General features: G+C 37.8%; 1 protein-coding gene across 2 annotated transcripts; it reads right to left on the reverse strand.

Moving 5' to 3' along the window:
- Positions 1-1,415: 1,415 nt before the first annotated feature.
- On the reverse strand, positions 1,416-19,680 carry rb1cc1 (RB1-inducible coiled-coil 1). 2 transcript variants are annotated; one of them, XM_067606073.1, is made up of 23 exons: positions 19,471-19,680; positions 15,729-15,861; positions 15,500-15,626; positions 14,929-15,099; positions 14,495-14,697; positions 13,832-14,246; positions 13,551-13,721; positions 13,275-13,459; positions 12,923-13,109; positions 11,661-11,742; positions 11,463-11,527; positions 11,253-11,356; positions 10,088-10,214; positions 7,687-9,614; positions 7,232-7,418; positions 5,998-6,106; positions 5,406-5,709; positions 3,968-4,019; positions 3,821-3,868; positions 3,301-3,359; positions 2,953-3,080; positions 2,580-2,650; positions 1,416-2,309 (listed from the first exon to the last, which is right to left on the reverse strand). In XM_067606073.1, exons 2-23 carry the CDS (start codon positions 15,797-15,799, stop codon positions 2,232-2,234), a joined length of 4,872 nt encoding a protein of 1,623 aa, XP_067462174.1. In that variant the 5' UTR covers positions 15,800-15,861; positions 19,471-19,680; the 3' UTR covers positions 1,416-2,231. The 2 variants fall into 2 exon arrangements, with proteins under 2 accessions (XP_067462174.1, XP_067462173.1); XM_067606072.1 differs by lacking the exon at positions 19,471-19,680 and adding an exon at positions 16,881-17,228.

Here is a 19,680-nt window from a genome sequence, read left to right on the forward strand (position 1 = left end):
GGGGACAATTTTTGTTTTGTCTATGTCTGGACGTCTATTTGAACAAGTTCTTAAATAAAACTGTACTGTCAGGGGATCTCAAATCTAGGAGGACCTTCCTAACTAAACCGGACTTGCAAAGTCTTATTTAAAATCCCCTTTAAAAATGTATTTTTTTATCAAAAGGCTTTTATTTTAATTAATTTGGGTATTATGTGTCTGTGTGTTTATGTTTATATGTAGGTTGGTATATGTATGTATGTAATACATATGCAGCATGTATATTTGTATATATGGCCTGATTTAAATTTTTATGGTTTGCTATTTTCACTTTGTGTTAATTTCTTTATTTCCTTGTAAAGCACTTTATAATCTCTAGTTTATTTATCTCTGATATGTGCTATATAAAGAACAGCAGCATTATTTTTATTCAGTCAGTCTTAAGACACTTTGTAACATGCAATGTTTTTAATTACATTATTGCTACTTTTCTCGTTGAATTAAATGATAAATTCCTGTTGAAATAAATATTATACAAAAAAAAAAAAACAAAGACGCACACCACATTGTAAACTGCTATGCACACTGCTTAACAACGGCCAAATTTATGATACACCACTGAAGATAAGTAGTCAAGTGTTAGAGAAAGAAGTTTGACAGCAAGTCAAAGGCAATTTTAATGGTGGAACTAGCAAGAGACTACACATGGCAATGTTAAATCCCATTCAGCCTGATGAGAGTGACTCCCAGCAGCACTGAGCTCAGTGGGGGGTTGTAAACATTTACACTAAGAGCCTGTCCAGTGCACATGGTTGGTGCTTGCCAGCCACCTCGGTATCGAATGTTGTGTTGCATATTTTGTCATTCAGGCCTGTCCCGAAATTGTAGGAATCACACCATCAATTTATGAAGGAGCCATCCAAATGTGACAACAGGCTTATGCTAAATGGAGAAAATAGAGCTAAACATTGTTAAAACACCCCTAGACCCACATGGTAGAGAGTGCTCGGCGGAGAGCTGCTATGCTCCCCGCTGTGAACTGGGAAAGTGATGTTGGTGGGCTTCCTTCTCCATGAGGGCCGCATCGTTCTTGGGCCCCGATTTGAAGCCTTTTTGAAGTCTGTTTCCTGCAGCAGTGTGCCAACATTAATGTTTCCACAAAAGCAGAAATGCTAAATCAAATGAATACACTATACTGTGCTATTCCATGTTGACTCCTGAATCCCCCAGAAAATATTAAAAGCATTATTAAAAAGCTATTTACTACAAATGCCCTTAAAGTCACTAACATTTTATTTTTTTTAAATACAGAAATCTGTTTTTATCCATGATAAAAACATGATAAGTGTGAGTCCATTGTAATTTATATTTCTTATCATCAACTATAAATACCCAACAGTGTACAGTAATTATCCATGATCACAAAAACAGCAGAATATGTTTGGGATCAATCCTTTATTGTTTCAAAACTCTATCTTTTACAATACAGTCATTTATTGTTACATGTGTGATTTGATGGGTAATGTACAATGTCTTCCAATAACGAAACACAGTCACAAGTATTCCTTTCTACATATCAATATTCTATGATAGTGAGAAGTTTGTGCTGATATATTTACTTAGTTCTGACAGCTCAATTACTTCCCTTTTCAAATCAACAAAAGCATTGTTTTTGAAAGTGCATTTCAAGGATTGCAAAGACTGCTTCCATCAGTCAGTCATAATGTACATTTCAGTATTGACAGAGGGCCATACTGCTTTGTGAGTAACAAACAGCATTAACTACATTTCCAACTACAACATTTATCTGGATAAGTAAATCAAAGAAAATATATCAATATGCATGCCATGAACATTCCTCCATAAACATTTATAATAAATGTATATTTTTATTTAATTATGTTGATAATGACACAGTATTTTCCACAAAAGGACAAATGCTGATAATGAGAACTAATATTTAACATCCAAATTTTGTTCAATTTTACACACAGGTCAAATGGCAGAATGCCACAGTGTATAGGGGCAATGCCCTAATAAGGTTAATAGCATTTGGTCCACAATAACAATCTGGGTTTAAAAGAAAACAAAAATGTGGTAGCAGGTGGGATTTTGAACTAAAACTCAAAATTGCATGATGGCGATCTTTCCATTTTTAAGTTCTTTCAATTTTCAAGTTATGAATTATGTTGTGAAGTTTCTTTTCAAAAATTAAGCAATATAAATATACATTTTAGCTCATTACTTGGCTATTATACTTTTCTGTTCCATGGAACAGCTTTCACTCTGTAGAACTTGGTTCCTAAAGGAACCTTGAACCTGTTCTGGGCCTGGTGAAGGAAAAGAGACAAAAAGAGAGAGACAGCTCTGTGAGACAGCAAGAAGATTCAAACCGAATAAATACATGAATGTAACAGCATTACTGACACGGATCAAGTCTATTCATCAAAAATGAAATCCCTCCCCAATGTGGAAATCGTTACAAAAAAATATAAAGGAGACTTCCAGGAACACACTTATTCTATGTCAATATCTTGGTTCTTAAATATCCATTAAAACATGAGTTAAAAAAATGGCGGAACTTTTGATTAATTCCGTACCTTTTTTGCCTGGCAATACTCTTTCTCCATCACTTTTCCAAGTACCCATGGCCGTCTTGAGGTCCCTGATGCTAAAAAACAAAACAAACAGACTCAGTAATCACATAGTTAACCATTAATCAATTCCTGTGTGCAATGTAAGGTTTATAAAGCAAATTGTAGGCAAAATGCAACCCTGAAATAAATCCCTGTGGCACAAGTATTTTTTGAAGACATACGTTCAGTCCTTGATATAAATTGATTCATTCCTGAGATACAAAAGGCATTTTAGCAACAATTACTGACACTTCTTTATTCTATTAGCGCATCACAAAATAAATACCAACACTACAGCTCTAATCATGGTAACAAAAAGGTAGAAGGTGAAGCTGACCTGGTTTGAGGTCCAGTGCAGTGAGAGACTCTGAGTGGAGGAAGTAGAGGGTGGGACCAACTGTGAACAGCACGTAGTTGTCATGCCTTTCATCCAGGATGATTAGAACCAAATCGCCTACCTGGAAACTGAAACATAAAAAAAGACGGGACACGGAAACAAAGGGATGATGACACTGGATTCTGTAAACTGCTAACAAAAAGACAACACATTAATGGTAATTATATAATAATATGAATAATTATACTGCATTTCATGATGGTCAGGGTTTTAGCTAAAAACAAAAACTGCTAAAAATCACATCAGCAGGGACATGTTAGGGCCCTCTGTTATTATTTATTCACTTACTCTCTGATGGCGATTTTGTCTGAATGCCGTGACGATACGGACGACATGCTTTGAGACATCTACAAAGAAAAGGATTAGGGCAATGTTACACATGTTACAGAGAAGGGTTAACAATACTGGCAAAGGATGACTTCCTAAAGGACTTAACATATGTCTGATTAGGAATTTGCTAGAAATAGGCTTATAATTAGAGTTAGTACTTTTACCCTACTGACAGCATTATACTAAAATGTAATTTCAGTTGTTTCCTTATGAATGATGCAATGTCAAGGATGATGAAAAGAACCTTTCAACAACAAAAATGTATTTTTTTTTTACACTTAAACAGTACATATGTTTGTGTTTCAAGCATGTAATTTCACTAAAATTCTGTTTGCACATTCAAATAGCAATCTTCCTAAAAAAATGATTTTTCTTCACTGAGCTCTTTGGCCTCCTGGGTCAGGATTCTACTCTTTCATGCTACTGCCACCTAGTGGCGCAGATGTTACATAGCCCACAGTGATGATGATTAACTGACCAGTCTTTGACTGAGGCGCTTGTTTTCTTCTTCCTTCATGTGTAAAGTCTGAAACATATATTGGATTGATTAAATAGAGACAAACAAAAAAAACTTTGCTTGCTGTGCAATAGAATGCAATGTGATGGATAGATTATGTGTATTTACCCTCTCGAGTAAGAGTATCCGCTGTTTCTCTTCTGACATCAAGATATTGTCACTGCAAAAAAAGAAAAGAGTATTCAGAGATGTCTAACAGACCTCTATGTATTATGTAGAAGGTGAAAAATGATTAAAATATGAAGATAAATCTGTAATTCTGAATCTTGCAAATACTTAATAATTCTTAATCTCAATAGTAATGAATGGAAGACTTACTCTGTCTGATCCTAGCCTGCCTCCACTGTCAAATGTCCTCTCTGTCCATCCACATTTAGCTATTTTACACAATGTCACAGTCTTTTGAAATCCCTCAACAACGCAGAAGCCTCTTTCTGTCACTGACCGATGACCAATTTCAAATCATCATGACAAAATGTTCTATACATTGTATATAAATGCTGCCGACTTAAAGTTTGTTTTAACTTTGCTATGTTTATGTTGTATATGACTCACATACAAAACAGTTTTCTATAATTGTTTCTTATATACCTTTCCTTGCTTGTATTATATATATATAAATTGAAATGGTAAATAATGTTATACAATGTCCTTTAGTAAGCCAAAAGGCCAACTTATTTTTTAAAACATAACACTGTGGATAAAAAAACAAAACAAAGGACAAGAAAAAAGTGCAGCAATCTAAATAATATAAAAATTATATCCCAGTTATGACATAGTAAAATACCTGGGACATGGATACGTGCCTAAATAAAATCTACTGGTGTCTGTGTTATCTTTGCTGTCATATTACCTCCATTCTCGCAAAAGCAGAAGAAGCAGAAAATAGATTTTAAACCTCTGATGGATTAAAATATGTCTATAGCAATCTTTTCAAATTAGTTTTCCCTTTTGGTAGACAGATTGACAGATGAGAGAATAGAATTATATTCTTTTTAAGACAACTACACTGTACTGAAGACAGAACTGTAATTCAGTGGTATTCATCTTTGATTGCACAAGACTCTTTGTATATACTTGTATTGTCCTCTCAGTTCTCTGTCAAACCACTCTGACCTAAAAAAAAAATCTTTTTAGACTGCACTGTGGCATATCACTCAACAGGTTTCTTATATTACATTTAGGACACCTATAATTTACCAACCTTGGTTAAAAAATAAGGGGTGGCGTTGGGAGAAACACACTGACTGGCCAAATTCATGTTAGCACAGGTTTTGTAACAATAACGTTAAGGCAGTTGAGTGCATGTAAAGATGTTCACCAATTTCCTGCCTTGTCCTGATTTCTCCCAGTAACCATGGTTCCAAGTAACCCTGTTTTTCTGTTTTTTGTGTGTATAAAAACATCATCATAGATAAATAGGTAGGAAAGGATTTAAAACTTATCTAGCCAAACTGTTTTAGTTGGAACTATATCTAGTGAGATAATTATTACGACGCATCTCAAACGATTATGAACACATGTTTATTGGAGAGTAGATGCTTACTGGACTGTCACCATGCTAGCTTCCACTGCTGAGTCGACATGTTCGTCATCTCTAATGGCTGCCACAGAGGCCAATCTGTCAGTTTCAGCCAGGGGCTCAGAGGAAGAGGCTCCAGCGACAACCAGAGCTCTGGATGCTGCTGCGGCTCCTGCTCCAGCTTCTGTGACCTCCTGAGCTGAGGGGTTAGGAGTGAAGAAGGCAGAAGAAACCAGAGCAGTGCTGCGGAGGCGGTTAAGCTCTTCTTCCAAGTGTTTCTTTTCCTGCATGACGCTAGCCCGGTCCTCGGAAAGGGTCTCTATCAGAGCTGCAAAAGGTTAATACAAATAAGCAACACTGACAGGCAGAACATGGCAAACTATAACAATATAACATCAAAGAATGGTTATTCATAAAGTACTGTAGCAAGCAGTAGAGAAAAAAGATTAGTGACCATTTAATAAGTATAACATAAGAGATTCCATTTCTATGCTCATGTTAAGACAACAACTTATATCTAAACATGAAAAGAGTTCAAAAATGCAATTTGTGTCAACAGTATCTTGCGTTAGACGTGACAACATCATAACCCTCCACTCAAAGCTGGCTCACTCACCTTTGTCCTTCTCCTGCTGTTGGGTAACTTTCCGCAACTTCTCTGTAAGCTCATTGATGATCTGCTCCTTCTTCAGCTTCTCTCGGGTTAGAACAGTGTTGAAATTAGTCTGGAGAAAGAAAGAAAATAACCTTTTAGGAGGAAAAAAAAAAGCTTAATAGCCAACAGGTGATCTAGATCAAAGTATAAATAATTTAGGAGGATGGTTTTTAACTGCAGAGTTCTAAGGATGCAGATCAGCTTGCAGCCATGGGGATTCGTTGTTTTAACAAATCTGTTATATTTTGTGTATTTTTTCTATAACTGATGTTTTATTAATTCATTATACCTGGTAATAAAAAATGAAACAGAATTATGTGAGCTCAGCTGGTATTTCACTAATAGTAATGACAGTATAATTATAATATGCAATATGTTGTATTTTGTCTTGGGAGGACAGCAGAAAGAGGTCTGATATGTCAAGATATCAGTGATGCCACAAATTACCAATTTTCCTCTAGACTTGTTAGGAATTGTCACTGGCATGAAATTTTTAAAAAGAGCAAAGGATGAATCAAAAGTTAGGAGCAAAATAATTAATAAAAGTTATGCCAATCCATGCAGAGTTGAAAAAAATCTTCACCTGCCTGTTTGGTATCATTTGGTGTAAAGAAATCAGACTTTAATCGGAGATTAATGCCACCACAGACTTACTTCAAAACATACTGGGCTTTCCAGACAAATAAACTGATAGATTGAATATGTGAGGACTGAACTTGAATGTAATTGGCTGATAATGATAATGTCAATAAATATTAAAAATGAGAGGTTTTACTGGTTAGTATTTATCATAGGACTGGTATATTGGGTTTATATTTGTCTGTTCACTCAGTGTAAAATTGACTAGGCAGTGCTTGTACATAGTTGGAAATGCTTTTACAAAAAATACTAAATATGTGAACATTGGGTTGCTCACATATTTCAAAATGCTAAAAATGCTGTCTGAGTTAAGTGAATCGCAATGCACCCAAAGCAGTCACACGTCAAATTGTGAACAAAGTCAACAGCTGTATGTGATTGTGCAGTGCAGTTGGATATGAGGTGCTGATAAAGTTTCAGGCAGTCTGTAAACATAATAAATTACTTTGCCATTACTTGGTCTTACAAGGAAATAAGATAAAGGTTTAGTTACCAATCTACTTCAAGCTCATGTGACACAGTGTTTTTCCAGCCTATTTTAAACCTAAATACAAACCTGCTGCTCTGCGATTAGTGATGTCTTGAGATTCTGTATCTCCTCATTCTTCTTCTGCTCCAGGAGCTCCATCTGGACCTGCAGGGAGGCTCTCTCCTGCTGCAGCCGCTCTTGTAGTGCTGAGTCTAGAGACAGAGGTGCTCCGGCATCTGCACGGCTGTCAGCGTGCAGCGACAACCCTGCATCACTGAAAAGTACAAAGAACAATTAAATTCTGACAAAGGCATTATGTATTCTGGACATAAGAGCACACACAAACAGATGAATTAGTTAATTCAGTACAGCAGACTATTTACATATTTAATCTCAGATTTCAGTGAGCAATTTAAATTTAAGAAAATTAAATTTGGATAAACCATCAACATCAAACGTTTTTATAACTTGAAAAACACAAAAAAGTGCAAAACAATAACTAGACTTCTGTGTGCTGTTTGTTATTGTGAGCAAATATTTACCTCTTTGAGGATTGTCTGTCCTGAAGCTTATTCTCAAGTTCTCTAATTTTGTCTGACAGTCTCTTTTCCATCTCCTCCTTTTTCTGCTCTAACTCTTTAAAGGCATCTGGTGATGCAACCTTAAAGGCCTCTTCCTTCTCAACTGCTTGTCTGTCCTGCTCTAGTTTTTTACAGAGCAGGTCATTCTCTGCCTGCAAATTACTGATAACAGTCCTCAACTCTTGCTCCAGTTCTTGAGAACTCCTCAACTGATTTTCCTTTTCTTCACTTAGAGCAGACACTTGCTGCTCTAATTCCTGCTTAAGTTTCTGTAACCCCTCAGCGTGGGTCCTGACAGAATCCTGGGCTTGCTGCTGCAGGGAGGAGAGCTCGCTGCGCAACGAGATAGTCTCCTCCTCGTGTCTGTCAACCAGCTCTGAGATGCAGTGGTCCTTCTCAATCCTCATGAGAGTCCTCAGCTCTGCAAGGTCCACTTCATACTCCTCGTTTTTTACCTGAAGCTGTTTTTTGATATCTGTCAGCTCTTCGCGGAGGACTTTAGTCTCAGCCTCTACCTGGGACTTTACAGCCTCAGTCTGCTGCATCTTGGCCTCCTCAAATAAGAGCCTCACCTCTTCTGTCTCTGACTCTTTGAGGGCTAACTCCACCTCTAGTTTGCAGCGAAGTTCTGCAAGCTCAGTAATACGAGCCTCTATGTCCTTGATTTGGTTGTCCTTCTCTCTAAGAGCAGCGGTATGCTGATCAGCTGCCTGGCTTAACTTGGCCCTACTTTCAGCAGCCAGATGTTCCAGAGACTCCTGGTTATCCTTGGTAAGGGTCTCCAGGTCTGCCTGGTGTTCCTGCTTCAGTCTGTCTTCCAGATCCTTCAAGTGTGACTGCTCAACAACCTCCAACTCCTGCCGGATCTTCTGCTGGCCACGTTCAATCTCAAAGTGCAGATTCTCAAGCTGGCTGGTCAAAGAGTCTCTTGAAGCTGAGAGAGTCTCGAGCTCTTCGGCTTGATTGCTGATCTTCTGCTCCAGGTCTTTGATCCTCTCTGTCTGGCTGTTCTCAGTCTCAAGCCATCGCTCTTTCTCACTCTCGAGCTGAGTAAGTTCTTTCTCTTTGCGCTCCATGAGTCCCTCCAGCTCCAGCATGGCGCGCTGCACGTCTCTGACAATATTCTGGTTTACTTGGTTTTCCTCTGTTAGTGTGTGGACCTGTTTCTCAAGCTCTTGCCGAAGGGAGAGAAGCTCACTTTGATGCTGCTCCTTTAACTCCAGTTCATGGGTCTGGCAGATGTTGTCCACAATGTTGTGCACTTCTGTGGTCAAACTCCTCAGGACAAAGCCAAAGTCATGTTGTTCTTTTAATACCAGACCTCGTAAGTGATACAGGTCATCCTTTACACTTCTTAAGTTGGAATGGGACTCCTCTGCAGCAGATCGGTATTTGTCGATAACTTGTCTGAGAACAATGATCCTTGAGTTCTCCCTCTCTAGTATTGTGGTATCATGCATACGCTTGTTGTCAATAGCATTGATGACAGAAGAATACAGCGACTCCACCATCATTTCAGGACTAGTAGGGTCACTGATAGGGTTCGGAGAGGTCAAGTTCTCTTCAATCACAAACTCATTGACAGCAGACATGAAGTCTGATTCCGGGCTCTCTGCTAGAGAATCCAGGTCAAGGGAGCCCTGCTGCAGGACTGGATCCATGTTCGGATGGGCAATGGTTTCAAAGTCAAATGTTTGTGCATCAATGCTGTCTGGAGATAGGTCCTCTAAGGGAGCTGGGACGGGAACATGTAGGGGCTGGCAGCTGGGCCCTTGAAGGTTAAGTGAAGCGGGGGTTTTGGAGGACATCGATGCGGTGGTCCCAGGTATGCTTTCTGTGGACTGTGGGGTCAACGGAGTTGATCTCTGGGCGCTCTGACTATAGGATACCTTGAAAGACAGAGGACACGAAGACCAGGTGAGAGCGTATACAAATAGGTGATTTGAGTTCAATCATGAAATTAGAAAGAATAGAAAATCATACTAAGAACAATTTTGTATGTGTACAAAGGGCTATTATCAATCAAAAACATTTAATGGCTTAAAATGTATGATTTGAAGCCAACATTACAACTAAGTTTAAAAGTTATCAGCCTGAATTTCCACTAACTTTAATGGCCACTGTATCCATTTCAACATAATTGAGACTTCAAACATTTCTCTATCTTCCACGTTTTACTGGTATCCATAAACTACCAAACTGCAATAAAACAGCAAAGGCATCACTGTATTTCTGTGCAGTATAAGTTCTACAGAGAAAGCAGACAGACAGAGAGGAGGAGTAAGCTGACATGTGACTTGACAAAGTTAGTTAAAGTTTTATTTGCATTTGGTTTCAATGCATTGTGTGAAGGCATCATTACCCTTTGTTCACTTAGCAGGTCGGTTATAGTTTGAGACATCTCATCCACACTCTGTGCAGCTTGGACAAGCTGTTGAAGCTTCGCTACATGGTGATTCAAGGGCTCGAAGTCACACATTGTAGGAACCCTATAAAAAATACCAGGAATTAAATCAAGGACAGAATGTGGTTTTCTTTTAGTACAAGCAGTCTAGGGCAGAGGTTGCAACACAGTGCTATTAGGACATACTAGCCTGTTTTAACGTTAACTTTATAACATGTCAAAAACAAACAAACAAAAAAGCAGCCTGTATATCTCCCATACATTTCCCTGCATGGACATGAATCCCGGCCCCTCCTCAACCAACATACTCTGTATGATTTTACAAGCTATGATGTCACACACAGGGTGTGGAAAATTGGCTTAACTGAGAAGTGCCTGATGAAGTTGGTAGTTCCTAAAGATCCACAGAAAATGCAATCTACTAGTTGATGAAGATTTAGTGTGAAGAAATGCAGAAATCAGCAAAGTTATGATCAGAGACCTGTCTAATGAAGCAAGATATTTGCATTTGCTGGATAACTATCCTGTGTAAAATTCATTATTGGATTACTTGAGTTGAGGCTGATTTATGGTAGGTTGCTTGACACTTCTGAAAGTGTCGCTCAACAGAAACGATGTGTTTGACAGAAAAAAGTGTCGCTCAACACTTTCATGTCACGCACCTGGAGGATTTTGTTATGTTGTGAACACCGTCATTTTGTCACGCAATGTGATTGGGTAGTTTTACCAACGTCACTATGGAGATTGTAGTTTTCACTGAACTTCCTTATTGATATTTTGGTCTGTAACTTTAGATAACTTGTAACGTCCTTGTTTTATTAGTCCCATCAGGATGATATGATGTAACTAAACAAGCCGACTGGAGGATAGCATCTGGTTACCATGGAGACAACTAAAACTTTTCGTCAAAGCATTATTGAAAACACTGCGCAATTCTTTAATTTCTTTTGAGCGACACTTATCAAAAGTGTTGAGTGACCTACCATAAATTAGCCTTAAGTCTCATTATCCTCCGAGATTCAGGAAAATAAAACTTCCAAATTTATCAGTTTTTGTTGGCCATATCCTAGGACACTTCTGGTTAGACGGAAAAGTATATCAATAGCCACAGCTGGTGACTTACATGAGGAAAGGCTGCACCTCTAAAGGACAACAAGATTTCAAGTACTGCAGGTCCTCAAGTGAGATGTCTGGAAGTTCATCATCAAACCTTCTGGGCTTCCGTGTCTATGAACAACAATGAACAGAGCAAAAGAAAATAGACCCTGTAAAATACTGTAGAAATATGATACATGATTTCAACAACTCAAAATGGTCTTAAATTCAAACTTACACAAAATGATGTTGGAGGCCACGAATCGAGTCCTCTGAACAAACGATTTCTGAGGAATGACTTCCCTGAAAAAGGAAAAGTTAACAGATCTCAGAGCTCTGATCTTGGTCGGAATTGATTTGTGATTTCAAAGGGAGCGCTACGTTGTACAGTAACAGCTCAAATGTCATCAGATGAGAGTTTTCAAAAGACACCTACTGAAGAGTTTCCCAAAGGTTTCCCTTTTGAACTTCTCCGCCTCGTACAGCTGTTTGCCATCTTTCACAAGTGCATAGGCCCACTGAAAAGGGTAAAAATGAAGATTTTACAACATCAAAATAATTCATGTCTTTGATGGAAGATGGAAATGTAGTTATATCTATGTCCATGACTGTACAATCAATGGCTTATTGTCCCCGTTAATCCTGATTCAAATAAATCAGGCTCTTCAGAGGAAATATGTTAAAGATGCAGTTTAAAAATAGAAAGGGAAAGCAAAGAAATGCAACAGGAGCAGCTTCCTGTTGCATCAAATATGGGCACAGAACAAAATCAGCTGTATAAAAGAGATGACAAATATGAGCAAAATTAATGCATTATTAGTTTCCAATGATTTCCCATGTTTACAGTGCATTTAGGCATCGTGATACAAAGGGAAAAGAGACAGCCATTGTCAGGTGAAGCTAAATACACTCACCGGCCACTTCATTAAGTACACCTGTGCAATTTCATGCAATCTAACACAACAGCTCTGCCATAAATTCTACATTTACAAAGCTTATACATTTTCAGTTTTAGTTGACATTGTCAGAAAGGTGATAATTCTACTTTATGTATATTATTGAGGTTGTAGTGGGTGGTGGTAGTGTACTGGGGTGCACTATATTCAATGGTGTTCCTAATATTTTGTCCACTCCATTAACATACATGAGGGAATATATATATATATATATTTATTTTATTTTATTTTTTTTGGCGTTATGCAAGAGGAGCAGCAGCATATGGCACAGCTCCAAAACTACACTGTGGTAGACTCCTAGTCCTTCACGAGCCTGCAAAATAGGATGTGCCACATCAAATGCCATCTAGACAAGGTTTAATTCTACAGATAGATAAGATACAGAAACACAACGCCAGTTAATCTATGCCTCTTATCATATTATAATTTTCAACAGTTTCAGGAGTGTTAGATAAATTGCAAGGTAAAAAGAGCAAGCAAGTATTCCCTCAAATATCAAAACAAAACAAACATTTGGTAATGAACCTAATTGTCAAGCACCAGTGAACAACATAATTCTCTCTTTAGCACAGTGGCAAAGTCAGACAACAACAGCCCAATTACAGCTAAATATGTAAATTATGTGTTCAGCGCTAAAAACACGCCCAAAAGCCACATATTCAGTGAGGCAAGAGACCCTGCCTGTTTGTATCAGGATGTCTGAATACATAATTAGTGTCCAATAATAACATTTAGCACTGACCTCTCTGTAGTGGCGCATGAACATTTTTCTCCTGACGACCTCCACCACCGCCAAGCAGTACATCTGGGGCACGGTACTGAGGGCATCCACCACCCTCACTCTTTCAATTAGCTCTGTCAGAAGTCTGAGTAGAGCCTGAAGCTTCTCTCCATCCTGGTCTGCATGAAGCATCACATAGCAGCACCATCTAATGCAAAAATCATAAAGTTAGCAACATGTTTCTCTTGACTTTGGCATTTTTAAAATCAGCCTATATTCCATAAAACAGGCCAAAATTACAATATACAGATAGCAGTGAGTTATGGAACAAGTAGGACAGGCATTAAACATTAGGGAAGATTATGGGTTTTACTTGAGTCGGACTTGAAGGTTGTTTGCAAGTTCTTGTTTGGCAGTGGTGCACTTCTTTTTGATGTCTAGCAGCTTCCTGTGGTTGTTCAGCATGATCATCAGCTGGTTGGTGTGACTCAGACACAAGTCAGGCAGAACAGATGTATCCTTCAGGTTTTCAGCCCGCTTCTGATTGGCCAAAAATCCCTGTAAGAGATACACGTAAGCACAAATCTTGAAAACTAGTAGAAAATGTAGAAATTAAATTAAAAAGCGTTTTTTCTTTTCCTTTACGTACCTGAGCAAGTTCTTTTTGTTCATTCACCAACTTCTTACAGCTCGCAATCATTTGGTCTAGAGCATACAACCTGTCCTCGAGCCCTTTGATGGCTTTCATGTTTTGATTATCTAGCTTGGCAATTGTGTCACGACAATCTGCCAGGAAGGGTTGAATGATCCGTGGGTCAAGCTGAAAGACAACATTTCCATTCAGACTTCCATGATTTCCTCCATTACAATTTACGACTTCATATTTAGAACTCTATTTTAAAAAGGCCTATTCACAAAACGGTGACTCACCCGAGTGATGGAATCAAAGCATTTCCTCACAACTGATTCCACATCATTGGGTCTATCTTGCACATTGATCCAGTCTAATAGTGTGACATTGAAGAAGGACGGGTTGGCGAGCTCGGGAGTGTCATCATCTAGTAGGGCAGCTCTCAGTCCACCACTGTCAGTCATTTCATTTGTTTCCTGGTCACCAGTTGGCTCACAGGTGGCTGTCCCCGAAGCAGAGAAGGATGTTGATAACTTGGAGGGCCTTTTTGCATCAGTAGCACAGCGCACAGAGTCAGTGGATTTCTCTTCTTCTGTCTCATCTGATTCCTTTTCTGGGGTTGAGCTGGACTTCTCCATGCTTTCTCTGTAACTATGTCTTGTCAAACATTCCAGCAGTGGTATCTTGGCCATTACAGAAACGGCTGTCCCCAACCTGTAAGAACAGGAAAAGTTGCATTCAGAAACCAAGTTCAACCTCATTTCTTCTTTTTCAAAAATATGTCATTACTTACATTTCTTTACTATTATTTCTGAGTTATTTACTTGAGCTAAGATTGTTACTTTAAATGAATGTTACATCAGCAAATGCAATATGTAGACATTACAAATAAGCATACAGCACTTTGTAACTTAAGTTCAAAACTGTTAACAAAATATCATTTTCTAGGTGGCAATACTTACTTTGTAAGTTTCAACTTAATTTCTTCCAAGTCGTGTTGATAATTTGAGTACGCGGTGTCAAATTTCACGAGCAATTTCTGATAGGACAGAGTGCAGTCATCCAGATTAGCCATAATAGCAGCCCAGCCTTGGTGTTGGAGGTGTTCATCATGAACCAAACGTTCACAGAAAGAGCAAAGTTTCTTGGCAACTTCAAACATTTCCTGGAGAGGCACAAGGTCAGGACAAATCAGGGGTATTCCATAGTTAATGGGTCATTTAGAATGATTTTATATTACACCTATATTACACTTAATAATAATGTACATCATTTAAAAATGTGTTCATTTCAAAAGGGTAATGCACAATAACAGAAAAACATTCCAAACAAATTGCAAATCCAAACAAAGCCTGACTGTCCCAATGAAAGGCAGGTTTCCAGAAAAATAAATTACCAGAGCAAGTTGTGTTCGCGAGGCAACGGTGTGAAAGACAGCTGGCATCAGTAGTGACTCCTCCACCTTGACCTGAATCTCACTCTCAATCGAGAAGGTGGTTTTGGGGATCGTTGGATCCCGGTCACACAAGATCATCTCTTTGTTGAATAGGAATATGGGGTTGGTTTCCTAAAGATCGACAGCAAGACATCAATGATCAGGGCATTACATATAGAACCTGTTTACCTTTGAGACAAAGAAAGGCGTTTTCAAACCTGTGTTGTTTAGTCTGGTTAAATCTGAGACTGGTTTGTTTCCCCTATGGTATATTTAGTTTGGGCAGATCTGAAGATAGCAATCATACTCGGGTGTGGACTAAAACAATTTGTGGTGAGAATGTGATCCAACATTGATCTGACCCAACAAAAAGGCAATTACAACTGCATTTTGTTTCGCTTGAATTTTTTCAGTGTGAAAAAAAACTGAACCAAAGGGGAAAAGCAACAAGTTTACCAACTAATCCACTGTTTTGGATCAGAGCAAGCGAAAGACAGGTTTGAAAATGCCCTGACAAATTATATACACTTACAGTGCCAGCACTGTAGCTGCAGACTCGCCTCTCCGCAGCCATACATTCCCCTCCATTGACAACAAGGACTTGATGTTGAATTGCAATCTTATATTTGGCTTGGATGGCATGTTTAAGCTCCAGTACACTGAGACAAAGAATAAAGAAAGAAGAAAATATTTAGGTAAAAACAGCCAAAATGTACTGACCAATATTTCTGAGTAATATTGATATAATGCCAGTTTCTTACGTTTGGACAGCAAGATCAGTGTCAAATGTCAATGTGCTGCCATTGTTGACCTGGAACACATACAACTTCATGTTGAATCTCCCAGAGTTCTTCGCTCTTGGCTATCTTGCTCATTTAGTCATTCAAGGCCACCCTGCAAAAAAAACACAATCAAACATGAACATGAGAAAGCTGATAAACTCAGCTTTTACATTTTATTGAGTCTTCCTTTAATGAGTTCTGGTGACAGGTGATGCCATTCACTCACAGCACAAAGCCATATAGCTAGATGATTGATAGTTATTGTGTGTGTTTTCTTGTTACAACATAGGCAATAATTATAAGGATATTTTTTTTTATCATACTCTATTCCTTAAAACTGTTTGTATCAATAGTTTTCACAGAAGGCAAACATATACCTTTCCACCTTAATTTGTAAGGCCCTTGCATTTTCTTGTCTACCGAGTAATTATCTAAGTAGCTGAGTCACCAGTCGTTGGTTACTGCCTATTGTCAAGTTTCTGACATACAAGAGGTCACCTAATACATTTGTCTACTGTGAGTGGAGTACAGTAAGACAAAGTCAATCTTTCTTAGCGGCCTCACAAAGACAGTTCACATTAGTTTCGTTTTAAAGGGGAAAAGCTGCACTAATGAGACACCAAATTCAACGGTATTATATAATAGAGTTAGTGCTAACTAACCACCAACAGCTGACTGTTGTTTACGTTACATTTTAAACACCTTAACAGCAAAGTTGCTGTCACAGACTGTGTCACTATTAGTTAGCTACGTTAATTGCCATTAATAACGGCTTGGACGTCTGCGGGCCTGCAATCATTCAGGGTTACGCGAGTTCAAGTGTGTTGTTTTTAGAGCTGGAAACATGTAACCGGTCCTATTAACCTCGAGGCCTCCGGTTAGTCATAGTTTCGGTGCCAAAGAAGAGGCTACCAGCAACTGCTAGTCAATAATAACCCGCTGACGGTGCTAACTGGCTATTAGCTAACACAGCTGTCAGGCTAGCGCTATATAGCTGTTTCTAACGTCGATTAATTTGACAAACATAGTAAGATTAGCCAACTTATCTAACAACACCTGTTTAGACGTATATTGGTATAAGGGTGATGTTCCACACTGGATTAATTAAATAAATGATTTCGTTGGTCTTACCTCACTTTGCTCGCATCTCCCTGCTCTTGGTCTCCACCTCGCCTGGGCGAGTTGGCTAGCTAACAAGCTAGCAACAAAGCTAGCTAGCTAACCTGTTTTAGCTTGGCATACATAGAGCTAGCTTAGCAAGCCATTTAGCCACTGTTAGCTGTACTAAACTACACTAGAATAACTGGCAGCCATGTTTAGTTGTACATATTAACCATACAGCTATAAAATAAATTTGTAATTTGGCAACCCCCACTCGGGATGGTGTAACAAACGGAGTGAACCACCAGTTGTTTATCTCAGGTAGCTAACTCCGCTAACACCCTCTCAGTGCTCGGTCTGTTTTGTTGTTGTCATCTGCTGGTGGGCGGTTCAAAACGATCCGCTCAGCAGCGATCCAACTAAAGGCCAGTGTACCACATTGTTTTTGTAAGCTTATCTTAACTTCTACATTTGATAACTTTGAAAGTTCAGTGTCCTACCTTTTATGCTGAATTTATCAGCTTAGTTGTATGCTTATCCGTCACACTTATAAATAGTTAACTCTGTCACTGTGCAATAACTCTTTAAAACTATAATACCCACGGCACCTACAAATTATATTTATTTTATTCTAAAACACAAAATGTGCAATACATTTAATTCATTATTGTATATTTGAACAGGCTGTGCATACTGTACATAACCACCTACTATATGTGTGTAAAGCAACATGTCACTTTTTTACCATTCAATATTTATCTCTTTGCATTATTTGTATCCTGTTAACAGTTTACAGAAAAGATTTTGCCTGCTTATAGACATTCCTTGTACATCATTCTGGAGATTGATGTGTTGTTATTCTGTGTAATCACACTGAATCATTAAACTGGAGGTAAATTCCTTGTATGCGTAAACATACTTGGCCAATAAACATGATTCTGATTCTGATTATTCATTAGTCATTTTTTTGTATATTTTCAATGAGCTACATCAAATATTTAATATGCAAGTTATAGTAACTTAGCTAAATTGTCTTGTCCCATCATGTGAGTCTAATTTCATAATAATTTTTATATATTATCTTAGCTGTCATAAATTAATTATTGAGATTTTACTACTCTATTCATTAATTCTAATTGTATTTTAAAATGTATTCATGTATTTAAATCAATTGTTATTTGTTTATTCAATTATTCTCTTGGCACATCAAAATAACATTCAGCATGAAATCAACCCCTTTATCAGTCAAACATTAAGAGATAATCTCTGCTTGAATCATTTTGATTATTTTTTTAATATTTAAAATTTTACTTTTTAATTAATATATTTAGTTTATTATTTGTTTTTATTTATCACACTACTTTTAGGATCAGTTAAGTAAAATAAAAATGTGCACCTTTTGATTAAGTTCAAAAAGTTAGAATCTCATAATAGTGTCGAATTTTCCATCAGTATGTTCGTTCGTCACTGTATTTTTCAAGGTGTATTCTGGGAAAATAACAGGAAAAAAACGCTGTCGAGTGTTTTGCTGCAACATGAGAAGGGGTGTGGTTAATGTAAGGCTGCAGTGTGTGGACGATTCTCCTCTGCTGCAGAGAGGAGGTAGTTTGGGGATTGGAGTTTTCATATATAGAGAACTTTTCATGTACATATTTCATATTTGTACACATTCTTATGTGGATATCATTTGCAAGCTAAGATATAAAAGCTGAAGAAATGCAAATCTGCTCTATGCAAAAAAAAAAAAGTACAAAGTTACATTAAAAGATTGTCATTTTTTTCTCAAACAACAATCAATACCTTTATATCCTTTAGTGTTCATTTTTTTAGTATGTCTTGATTTGAATCAATGGACATGAGTTGCTGTCATTCTTCCAATTTTACTTAGTGTATGGTTCTGGGACATGGTCTAGATTTTGATCTCAAATATCATCTCTGTACATTATGTATTAACATTGATAAATGCTTAGTACCGTCATAACTGTCAATGCGATTTCTGATGCACAATATGACAAACTTTTACTAAAATGTGTGGGAGTTTGTGTATTACAAATTGTAAAAGCAACATCAACAGTAATTAAATTGTATTTCTACTAATGGTAAGATATACTGAAAACTTTCCATAGGCACGTCTGTAGATTACCCAGGGCCATTGTCTCTGTTTCTGTTCTGTGTATTGATTATTTTAATATAATTTAGCTAAGCTGATCTTTTAATGAAGGAGGTTAAGTTTTATAAAGCTGAACTTCCCCTAGAGGTCACTGTATCACCATAATTTATTTCACCCAAAGACATCAGTGGAAACAAATGGGTGTTTCCTTTTTTCTCCTCTGCAGCTCTTGCACCATCATATATCACTTAAGTCAAAAGTGTTGTGACAAAAAGATCTGATCCTGATCCTGATTGTTGATCTTGAAGAAGGCCTGAGGGCCGCAACATCATCAAAATAAAAGAGAAATACATATGGAGTCAGAGTGTGTGACACTTTTTCCTGTTTTTGAATCTGCTTCCAGTGATCAGCACCCTACTACAACCTTTGGTGTGCGTTACTTTTCCACTGTATGTGACAAAAAGATTTGAATTTTTTTATTACAGTGCCTAACAGTTCAGTTACACTCACCATGCAAGGGGCCACTGTACAGGAGGTCACTGTAGTCCTTAAAATGTCCACAGATATGATGTAATCTTGACACAACGCAACATTTTAAATAAAAAGGCAGTTCTTTGACCAGAAGTTCAAGGTTCAAATCCTTACATTTGTTGGTATATACTATTCTATGAACCTCCTGTGGGCTCTTGTTAGTGCAGATGAAGAGAGAATTTCCATATG

Source organism: Thunnus thynnus, chromosome 12 (genome assembly GCF_963924715.1).
Source record: "Thunnus thynnus chromosome 12, fThuThy2.1, whole genome shotgun sequence".
NCBI classification, from domain to species: Eukaryota; Metazoa; Chordata; class Actinopteri; order Scombriformes; family Scombridae; genus Thunnus; species Thunnus thynnus.